Source organism: Ornithorhynchus anatinus, chromosome 4 (genome assembly GCF_004115215.2).
Source record: "Ornithorhynchus anatinus isolate Pmale09 chromosome 4, mOrnAna1.pri.v4, whole genome shotgun sequence".
NCBI classification, from domain to species: Eukaryota; Metazoa; Chordata; class Mammalia; order Monotremata; family Ornithorhynchidae; genus Ornithorhynchus; species Ornithorhynchus anatinus.
The window spans coordinates 131770362-131782152 of record NC_041731.1 but is presented as its reverse complement, the minus strand read 5'-3'; the positions used below and the strand labels follow the sequence as shown (position 1 = coordinate 131782152).

The 11791-nt window shown below is 48.8% G+C and overlaps 1 protein-coding gene across 1 annotated transcript in view; it reads right to left on the bottom strand.

The window, feature by feature from the left end:
* Positions 1-3210: 3210 nt before the first annotated feature.
* CPZ (carboxypeptidase Z) overlaps positions 3211-11791 on the bottom strand; it is a 66833-nt gene continuing 58252 nt past the window's right edge. Inside the window, exons 8-10 of the mRNA XM_029062193.2 lie at positions 10277-10416; positions 6640-6739; positions 3211-3742 (exon numbers count right to left, since the gene is read on the bottom strand). Of these exons, the coding sequence (XP_028918026.1) occupies positions 3390-3742; positions 6640-6739; positions 10277-10416 (593 nt within the window). The 3' untranslated portion in view covers positions 3211-3389. The remainder of the gene's footprint in view (positions 3743-6639; positions 6740-10276; positions 10417-11791) is intronic.

Here is an 11791-nt window from a genome sequence, read left to right as displayed (position 1 = left end):
GTCGCCATATAAAATGCCCTTTGAAAATCATTCTGAAGCAACATGGAGAAGAAAGGACAAATTGGATCTTGGCATAATATTATTTGGAAGAGAAAGCCTGCGGCCTGAAGCAGACGACTGATATTGATGTCAAATGGCCATTTCTTTTCTTCGGGGAACATCAGAGAGCTCTGTGGGTAGGTAAAATTATGAGCCGGTTGACTAAACGAATATATTGAAGTAATTGATTATGTAATATTATTGATGACAGCAGGTAATACATGAGTTAGCGGGGAACCAGTTCCCAGAAGATTGGTTGAATTCGAGACTGAAGACAACAAAAATCCAACATATTGGATTTTTACGGTTCAAAAGAACAATTATATATCTGGGAAACAGATCAAAATATTTTCCCCAGACTGGATTTCCGCAACTCTCCAGGGCATTCGTTAAGTGTTCACCACGTGCCGATACGGGCCCGGGAATCAGAAGGACCTGGGTTCTAATCCCAGCTCTGCCGCTTGTCTGCTGGGTGACTTTGGGCAAGTCCCTTCACTTCTCTGTGCCTCAGTTACTTCATCTGTAAAAGGGGAATAGAGACCGTGAGCCCCACGTGGGACGGGGACTGTGTCCAACCCGATTGGCTTGCATACACCCCAGCGCTTTGTACCGTGCCTGGCACATAGCAAGCGCTTAACAAATACCAGAATTATTACCATTATCATTATTATTAGTGTAGATTCAGGATGAGTGAAGCAGGCTCTCTCCCTGTCAGACATGGGGCTCAAATCCAAATTGAGAGAGAAGAGGGATCGTGAGCAGGAAATTCGACTGTTCATTCTTATATCTTCCTCTCCTAAGCTCTGAGTGCTTGGCACACAGTAAGTGCCCAATAAATAGGACTGAATGAGTATCCCCACTTTAGAGAGGGGGAAACTGGAGCTCAGAAAGGGGAAATTATTTCTTCCACTGCCTCCTGCATCACCCTGACTCGCTCCCTTTATTCATCCCCTTCCCAGCCCACAGTATTTATGTCCATATCTATCATTGCTTCATTTATATTAATGTCTGTGTCCCCCTCTAGAGTGGAAGCTCTTTGTGGGCAGGGAGTGTGTCCGTTTACTGTTATAGTTTACTCTCCGAAGCTTTTAGTACTGCGTTCTGCACGTGGTAAGTACTCGATGAATCCAATCGACTGACTGACTGACTGACTTCTCTAGGTTCACACTGCAGGCCAGTGGCAAATCCCGAACTTGAACCCTGCTTTTCTGCCTCCTCGCCCCTTGTTCTTGCCACTAGCCCACACTTCCTAAAGATGTTTCTAGAGAATAGTTGCCTTCCCACCCATCCTAAGCTAAGACTATTTTTTCCTCCTCAAGAAGCCTACCAATTCTAGCATGTTGTTCTACTCTATTTTCCCTAGCACTTAGTACTGTGCTCTGCACCCGGTAAACGCTCAATAAATATGACTGATTGATTGAAGGCTCCTTTAGCAGATCAATCGATAGTATTTATTGAGCGCGCACTGCGCAGAGCGCTGAATTAAGCTCTTGGGAGAGTCCAAAACAACAGAATTAGCAGATACATTCCCTGCCCTCAGTGAGCTTGAACTGCTCTCAGTGAACTGTCCAGAGAGGGAGATGGACATTAATATGAATAAGTCAGTCAATTTTAATATATAACGTAAAGATATGTACATAGCTCTGTGGGTTTGGGGGTGGGGCGAATATCAGAGAAGCAGCGTGGCTTAGTGGAAAGATTCTGGGTTTGGGAGTCAGACGACACGGATTCTAATCCCAGCTCCGCCACCTGACTGCTGCGTGACCTTGGGCAAGCCACTTCACTTCTCTGGGCCTCAGTTCCCTCATCTGGAAAATGGGGATTAAGCCTGCGAGCCCCACGTGGGACAACCTGATTACCTTGTAGAGAAGCAGTATGGCTTTGTGGAGAGAGCACGGGCTTAGGAATCAGAGACTGTGGGTTCTAATCCCGGCTCCGTCATTTGTCAGCTATGTGACTTTGGGCAAGTCACTTGACTTCTCTGTACCTCAGTTCTCTCATCTGTAAAATGGGGATTAAGACTGTGAGCCCTGTGTGGGACAATCTGATGACCTAGTATCTACCCCAGCGCTTAGAACAGAGCTTGGCACATAGTAAGCGCTTAACAAATAATAATAATGTTGGTACTTGTTAAGAGCTTACTATGTGCCGAGCACTGTTCTAAGCGCTGGGGTAGATACTAGGTCATCAGATTGTCCCACATGAGGCTCACAGTCTTAATCCCCATTTTACAGGTGAGGTAACTGAGGCACAGAAAAGTGAAGTGACTTGCCCACAGTCCCACAGCTGCCAAGTGGCGGAGCCGGGATTCGAACCCATGACCTCTGACTCCCAAGCCCGGGCTCTTTCCACTGAGCCACGCTGCTTCTATCATTATCGTTATTATTATCAAGTGTCCAAAGGACACAGATCGAAGCATATAGATGACGCAGGAGGGAGAGTGAGCTGGGGAAAAGAGGGCTTAAATGGAGAAGGCAAATAGTAATAATTGTAATGATTAAGGTATCTATTAAACTCTTACTTTGTGTGAGGCACTGTACTGAACACAGGGGTGGATACAAGCAAATTGAGTTCATCACAGTCCCTGTCCCCCCTGAGGCTCAAAGTCATAATCCTTATTTTCCAGATGTGGCAACTGAGGCCCAGAGAGCTGAAGTAATAATGTTGGTATTTGTTAAGCGCTTCCTATGTGCAGAGCACTGTTCTAAGCGCTGGAGTAGATACAGGGTAATCGGGTCGTCCCAGGTGAGGCTCACAGTGAATCCCCATTTTCCAGATGAGGTAACCGAGGCACAGAGAAGTGAAGTGACTCGCCCACAGTCCCACAGCTGACAAGTGGCAGAGCCGGGAGTCGAACCCATGACCTCTGACCCCGAAGCCCAGGCTCTTTCCACCGAGCCACGCTGCTTCCCTTGAAGTGACTTGCCCGAGGTCACAGGGTGGATACGCGGTGGAGCCAGGATTAGAACCCATGACCTTCTGACTCCCAGGCCCGGGCTCTAGCCACTACATGAGGTGACTATCCACATGGCCAATAAAAGAAATGGCCACATTCACCAAAATCTTCTCCCCCATTGGCCTGGCGAACCAAGGGGCTTAATAGATCAGAAACCTCCCTCTGATAACAAACGGCGAATAAAAGCGAGCGGAGAAAGCCCTCTAGAAACAGCCGAGCAGCACACCGATTCTTCCCATTCATTCATTCCATCGGATTTATTGAGCGCTTACCGTGTGCAGAGCACTGTACTAAACGCTCGGGAGACCAACAGACACATCCCCTGCCCGCAGCGAGCTTCCAGGTTTTCGAGAGCCGTCCCCGGGGGTCGTGAGGGAGGCCCGGGCCCCCCACCCTACTGGGATTTGAGGAGCCACGTGGGCTTGTGCTGACTGAGAGAGCTGAAGTAAGACCACCACCACGGCTTGCCGGCTCCGGACAAGGGGTCTCTCCCGGCCTGCCGCGGGTGATCGGACCCGCCGTGGGGGTCGAAGACGTCCAGGGGATCGGCCTGCACTTGCTTGTGTCTCCGGAGTCCCGTCTTGGGAGGGAAGGGGTCGAGGGCCTGCAGGATGAAGTCCACCCGTCCCGCTCTCTTCATTTTGGCTGGGATGGTCACCTTCTTGATGACCTTGGAGTAGCCCGGGGCTTGGGCGCTGACAACGTGCGTGCCCGGAGGCAGCAATCTCCAGTAATCTCCGCCGGCGGCTGCGGAAACGCACGTCGGAAAACGCTTTCAGACAAAATCCCAAATTAGCGGCGCTGGGGGATGATTCCTTAGCAGAGAGGCAGCGCGGGAACCGTAATAATCGTCGTAATGTTAGTGACAATAATAACGGTATCCGTTAAGCGCTTCCTAAGTGCCAAGCACTGTATTTAAGTGCTTACCGTGTGCCAAGCACTGCTCTAAGTGCTGGGGTAGATACAAGGTGAGCGGGTTAATGATAATCGTTCATGATAATGGTGATACTCGTCAGGCGCTTCTTCATCATAACGGTAAGAATAATGGCGTTTGTTAAGCGCTCACTATGTGCCGAGCACCGTTCTAAGCACTGGGGTAGATACGAGGTCATCGGGTCGTCCCACGTGGGGCTCGAAGTCTTCATCCCCATTTTCCAGATGAGGTAACCGAGGCACAGAGAAGCGAAACGAATTGCCCAAAGTCACACAGCTGATCAGTGGCGGAGCCGGGATTAGAACCCACGACCTCTGACTCCCAAGCCCTGGCTCTTTCCACTGTGCCATGCTATGTTCCAAGCACTGTTTTAAGTGCTGGGGTAGATGCGAGGGAATTGGGTTAATAATAAAAATGAATAATAATCGTGGTTCTTGTGAAGTGCTTACTGTGTGCAGGCACTGTTCTAAATGTTAGGATAAATACAAGCACTAGGATACAGGCGAGGTTAATAATCAGGTCAATAGTACTAATTAATAATAACGACGGGACTTGTTAAGCACTTACTTTGTGCCAAGCACTGTTTCTAATAAAAACACTAATGTTGGTATTTGCTAAGCGCTTACTAGGTGCCAAGCACTGTTCTAAGCGCTGGGGTAGATACAAGGGAAACAGGTGGTCCCACGTGGGGCTCACAGTCTTCATCCCCATTTTCCAGATGAGGTTACCGAGGCACAGAGAGGTGAAGCGACTTGCCCAGGGTCACAGAGCCGCCAAGCGGCGGAGCTGGGGTTAGAACCCACGACCGCTGAATCCCAAGCCCGGGCTCTTGCCACTGAGCCACGCCGCTTCTGGACTGTGAACCCGCTGTTGGGCAGGGATTGTCTCTATTTGTTGCCAAATTGTACTTTCCGAACACTTAGTACGGTGCTCTGCACACAGTAAATGCTCAATAAATACGAGTGGATGAATGAATTGATAAATTTAAAATAATTATGGTAAACGCTAAGCACTCACTAAGTGCCAAGCACTGTTCTAAGCGATGGGGCAGATACAAGTTAATGAGGTAGGACACAGTCCCATACGGGGCTCACGGTCTTATCCTTATTTTCCAGATGAGACAACTGAGGCCCGGAGAGTGAGGTCGTTTGCCCAAGGTCACCCAGCAGACAGGTGGTGGAGCCGGGATTGGAACCCACGTCCTCTTATTCCCACGCTTGTGCTTTTGGAGCTAGGTCACGCGACTTCTCTTGGTATTTGTGAAGTGTTTACTATATGCCAGGCGCCGTACTAAGCGCTGGAGTGGATACAAGTTAATCGGGCTGGACACGGTCCCTGTCCCACATGGGACTGACTGTCTTAATGCCCATTTTCCAGATGAGGTAATGAGGCCCAGAGAAGTGAAGTGACTGGTCCAGGGTCACACAGCACTGTACTAAGCACTGGGGTGGATGCAAGCAAATGGGGTTGGATACGGTCCCCGTCCCACAGAGGGCTCTCAGTCTTCATTCCCATTTTCCAGATGAGGGAACTGAGGCCCAGAGAAGTGAAATGACTTGCCCAAGGTCACACAGCAGACACGTGGTGGAGCCGGGCTTAGAATCCATGGCCTGCTGACTCTCGGGCCTGGGCTCTTTCCACTGAGCCATGCCATACTTGGATTGAAAATACTGCAGTTAGGATAAAGCGTTCTAAAAGAGCAGCAGTTGGGATTAGAATGCAGTTGGGAAGCAGGGTGGCCTTGTGGAAAGAGCCTGGGCCTGGCAGTCAGGGGACCTGAGTTCTAATCTCACTCTACCTGCTCGGTGACCACGGGCAAGGCTGCCCATCCCCTCGCCCCTTCCTCCCTCTCCTCCCTTCTCTCTTTCCACCGCACGCTCCGCTCCTCCGCCGCCCGCCTCCTCGCCGTCCCCCGGTCTCGCCCGTCCCGCCGTCGACCCCCGGGCCGCGTCCTCCCGCCGTCCCGGAAGGTCCTCCCTCCTCACCTCCGACAATCTAATTCTCTTCCCCTCTTCAAATCCCTACTTAAAGCTCACCTCCTCCAAGAGGCCTTCCCACACTGAGCTCCCCCCATTTCCCTCCGCTCCCTCTCCCCCCCCTTCACCTCTCCTCAGCTAAACCCTCTTCTCCCCCCTTTCCCTCTCCTCCTTCCCCTCTCCCGTCCCACCCCCTCAGCACCGTACTCGTCCGCTCGACTGTATTCATCTTCATCACCCCATTTATTTTGTTAATGACCTGTACATCACCCTGACTCTATCTATCGCCATCGTTCTCGTCCGCCCGTCTCCCCCGATTAGACCGTGAGCCCGTCAAAGGGCAGGGACCGTCTCTCTCTGTTGCCGATTTGTCCATTCCAAGCGCTTAGTACAGTGCCCTGCACATAGTAAGCGCTCAGTAAATACTATTGAATGAATGAATGAAAGTCACTTCACTTCTGAGTGCTTCAGTTTCCTCATTTGTATGAAGTGATTCAAGACCCGTCCTCCCCAATACTAAGTGAGCCCCATGTGGGCCAGGGAGAGTGTCCCACCGAATTCACTTGTATCTACCCCAGCGCTTAGAACAGTATTTGACACAGAGAGCATAAAAAAATAGTTACTGACACATACTAAGTGCTAAACAACTATCGTGAAAAAAACAATAGCCCCCCTTCGAGTTTTAGCAGAAAAGAGAGCGCTCCGGATGCCACGTTAGAAACGGAAAGGCTTACCTGGGGTGATCGCATGGCGGATGCCTCGGACTAAAATGTGGGCATTTGGGATGGGATTTCCCGATTTATCCATCACCGTACCTTTAATTCCCCGATGCACCTAGAAGAATAAAGAGAAGAGTTCGTTGGCGTCTGCGGGAATTCCACATCCAGCCAAGATTCCGTGGGCCGGCTAGAGATTCCGATCTAATCGGAGAAGCAGCGTGGCTCACTGGAAAGAGCCCGGGTTTGGGAGCCAAAGCTCACGGGTTCTCATCCCAGCTCCGCCGCTTGCCAGCTGTGTGACTCTGGGCAAGTCACTTCACTTCTCTGGGCCTCGGTTCCCTCATCTGGAATATGGGGATGAAAGCTGTGAGCCCCACGTGGGACAACCTGATCACCTTGCATCCCCCCAGCGCTTAGAACAGTGCTTTGCACATAGTAAATGCTTAACAAATACCACCATTATTATTATTATTATTATTATCTAATATTAGAACCTGAGCCTGGGGGTCAGAAGGACCTGGTTTCTAATCCTGAGTCAACTACTTGTGGAGGCACAGCACCACTTGTCTGCTGTGTGACCTTGGGCAAATCACTTTCCTTCTCTGGGCCTCAGTTACCTCATCTAGAAAATGGGGATTAAGACCGTGAGCCCCACGTGGGACAGGTACTGTATCCATCCTGATTTTTTTAATATTAAGAATAATATTGATGGTATTTGTTAAGTGCTTACTAAGTGCCAAGCACTGTTCTAAGCGCTGGGGGAAATACAAGGTAATCAGTTGTCCCACGTGGGGCTCACGGTCTTAATTCCCATTTTACAGGTGAGGTAACTGAGGCACAGAGATTGATGATGACGGTATTTGTTAAGCGCTTACTATGTTCCAAGCACTGATCTAAGTGCAGGGAGAAGTGAAGTGACTTGCCCAAAGTCATACAGCTGACATGCGGCAAAGGCGGGATTAAAAATAATAATAATAATAATGTTGGTATTTGTTAAGCGCTTACTATGTGCAGAGCACCGTTCTAAGGGCTGGGGTAGATTCAGGGGAATCAGGTCGTCCCACGTGAGGCTCACAGTTAATCTCCATTTTCCAGATGAGGGAACTGAGGCCCAGAGAAGTGAAGTGACTCGCCCACAGTCACACAGCTGACAAGTGGCAGAGCCGGGATTCGAACCCTTGACCTCTGACTCCCAAGCCTGTACTTCTTCCACTAAGCCACGCTGCTTCTCGCAGATATCTAATATCTATCCTTTTGCATAGTACAGTGCTTGGCACAGAGTAAGCATTTAACAAATACCATTTCAAAAACATGCCATCATTATCATTTCTGTTTGAACTCTAGTTTTCCTCGCATTTCGGGATGGAAACGTAACCCTTAGATACCCAGATTTCCATCCTTGCGGTTCCTCATCAAGGAAAGAAGCTTAACTTTTCTTACTCGGTGAAGTTTATTTACACTCAAAGCCACAATCTGGTAAGTATCAAAATGAAAACAGTTTCAATTGGCTTTGGCAGACTTAACCCTTATCAAACATAATTTCATCCCCCTTATCTATAGTATTGTCAGGCTCCCTGTTCTGTGTTTCCTCAAGAGGTTTTCCAGCATACCCTTTTACAGTATCTAAGCCATTAAAATCTTTATATTCCAGGACTTCGTGGGCAATACGTATGGATTTTATCCGGCCCATTTGGACTCCTTAAAACTCATTTTCATCAGACAGCTGTAAAATGAAATGAGTTTGGGTGGTCTGAATTTACCGTCTCGATCTAACGACGATACTTTACGACAAGTAACAAGAGGTTGCTTGAAAAGACCGGGAAGGGGAATGTGGCTCGGTGGAAAGAGCCTGGGCTCCGGAGTCAGAGGTCATGGGTTTGACTCCCGGCTCTGTGTGACTGTGGGCGAGTCACTTCACTTCTCTGTGCCTCGGTTACCTCATCTGTAAAATGGGGTTTAACTGTGAGCCTCACGTGGAAAAACCCGATGACCCCGTATCTCCCCCAGCGCTTAGAACAGTGCTCTGCACACAGTAAGCGCTCAACAAATACCAACGTTATTATTATTATTAGAACCGTCCTAAGATTGTCCGCTCTTGAAGAGTAGGCCAGATACAGACTGGCCTCTTCTTGACTGAAACGGACAGATTATTTTGGGTCTGGAACCCTGGGCCTTGGCTAGGATCATCCTTAGCATGGGAGCTGATAACTGAGAATTCCCAAGAATCAGGCATGATATGGATTTTAAGGCAGCCACCGGGCTTAGAGAAGCAGCGTGGCTCAGTGGAAAGAGCCCGGGCTTGGGAGTCAGAGGTCATAGGTTCGAATCCCTGCTCAGCCACTTGTCAGCTGTGTGACTGTGGGCGAGTCACTTCACTTCTCTGGGCCTCAGTTCCCTCATCTGGAAAATGGGGATTAACTGTGAGCCTCACGTGGGACAACCTGATTCCCCTGTATCTACCTCAGTGCTTAGAACGGTGCTTTGCACATAGTAAGCGCTTAACGGATACCAGCATTATTATTTCCTAGCAATCCATCTAGCAGTGGTATTTATTTATTCATTCATTCACTCGATCGTATTTCTTGAGCACTTACTGTGTGCAAAACACTGTACTAAGTGCTCGGGAGAGTACAATATAAAGAAAAACAGACACTTTCCCTGCCCACAGTGAGCTTTCAGTCTAGAGTGGCAGAGAGATAGTAATATAAAATAAATAAATTTATATTATTGAGCACATACTGTGTAGTGCATTCTACTAAGGACTTTAATGCTAGGAAAGCCACTGTAATAATAATGATAATAATAATTTAAATAATAATGATTGTGGCCTTTACTAAGCATTTACTATATAATAATAATAATGTGGGTATCTGTTAAGCGCTTACTATGTGCCGAGCACTGTTCTAAGCGCTGGGGTAGACACAGGGGAATCAGGTTGTCCCACGTGGGGCTCACAGTCTTAATCCCCATTTTACAGATGAGGTCACTGAGGCACCGAGAAGTTATGCCAAACACTGTACTAAGCCCTGGGGTAGATACAAGATAACCAGAACTCACATAGGGCTCACAGTCTTAATAATAATAATAATAATTATGGTATTTGTTAAGTGTTTACTATGTGTCAAGCACTGTTGTAAACGCTGGGGTAAATACAAGGTAATCAGGTTGTCCCACATGGGGCTCACCGTCTTAATCCCCATTTGGCAGATGAGGTAACTGAGGCACAGAGAAGTTAAGTGACTTGCCCAAGACCACACAGCAGACAAGTGGAAGAGCTGGGATTAGAACCCACCACCTCAGATTGCCAAGCCCGGGTTCTTGTCACTAGGCCATGCTGTCTTAGTGAGAGGGAGAACAGGTATTTAATCTTTTTGCCGATGAGATCATTGAGGCACAGAGAAGTTAAGTGACTTGCTCAAGGTCACCCGGCAATCAGAACCGGAATTAGAACTCGGTCCTTCAGACTCCCAGGCCCGTGGTCTACCCACTGGGCCCTGCTGCTTCTCGACCCCTCTCCCACGAACATTTCCACGGGTCTCTACGAAAAGACCAAATCAGCAGCCACGCACGAGTGCGAAATCTCCAAGAAAGCAAGAAAGAAGGGCCAAAGTCCCCTAGGAGCTTATATTGCTCCTAAAAGCCAACGCCATACCATTTCCATGAAGTTCAAGAGCGATTCTTTATTGTGTTGCCAGAGGGTGTAGAGGACTTCCTCAGGTGGAAATTTCACGCAGCCCAGCTCCACGGTTATTTCAAAGCAGTTGGTGTGAAGATAATTAAAATCTGACATCCCTACATGCACACAAGACAACAGTGAAAGGTGTGAATTGGACACTCCCAGTACATGTGGAGAAACACTATTATCGATGTCCGCGAGGATGCTACGTCTAATAGACTGCGAGCCCGTCGTCGGGGAGGGATTGTCTCGATTTGTTGCCGGATCGTACTCTCCAGGCGCTCAGTACAGTGCTCTGCAGCCAGTAAGCGCTCAGTAGATACGATCGAATGAATGATTGAAAGGATCCCATGGAGGAGACCCTACATTTAAAAACAGAACGAAGAGGCTAAAGCAAATCTATTTTCTAAACGTAAAAGCAGGTCCGACTTTCTAGAAAACGGAAAGGAATGGAAAGCAACGGAGACGTCCAAGTCAGGCAGTCCCGATGGGCCCCAGTTCGATCTGGGAAAGTCTGGTTTGGAGCGATGAAGGCGGGAAACAGAATTCCAAGAAGAACGGAGGAAGTAATCTTCTCTAGGGAAGACACACCCCTCTCAGGATGCGACTCAGCTGTGGTCTCCTATCAGCAGCTCAGCAGGGTTTCGAATATTCTTCGTTTCTGGGGCCTTCAGGAAAGGGCCGGGGAAAAACACGAACTCTTCGCTTCTCCTGATGAATAAAGAAAAATGTGGTGCGGCCCATATGTTCTTTTGATACTCAGCGTTTCTCTGGTCTCTGCGGGGCCGCGGGGAATCGGCAGTAACGAGGAGAACGCGCTCTTTCACCAGAGTAACTTCATATTCTTCCTGGCCTCGGTTTGCAAGCAAAGAAATTCAGCAATTCCACCCAGGAGTAGTATTCGTGCATGGAATTAGTATTCATGCGTGGATACAGCATGGCGAAGTAGATAGAGCGGGGCCTGGGAGTCAGAGGGTTGTGGGTTCTAATCCCGACTCTGACCCTTGTCTGCTGTGTGATCTTGGGCAAGTCGCTTTGCTTCTCTGGGCCTCAATTTCCTCATCTGCAAAATGGGGATTGAGATTGCGAGCCCCACGTGGGACGGGGACCGCGTCCAACCCGATTTGCTTGTATCGGCCACAGCGTTTATCCCACACCGGGCTCCCAGTCTTAATCCCCATTTCACCGAAAAGGCGATGGAGGCCCAAAGAAGCGAAGTGACTTGCCCAAGATCACACAGCAGGCAAAGGGCAGATTTGGGATTAGAACTCAGGTAGGTCCTTCTGACTCCGAGCCCCGGGTTCTATCCACTAGGCCATGCTACCTCCCAGCTCTGGATCTACCTCAGCGCTTGCCCTAGAGTGAGCGCCTAATCGTTATAATTACTACCTAAATAGCTAAATCGAAAGGACATTCGTTAAGATGTTTGCCTTCTGCTGACCGGAACTATTGGTTTTTAAATTCTAAAGATGAGATATACCGTTCAGTCAG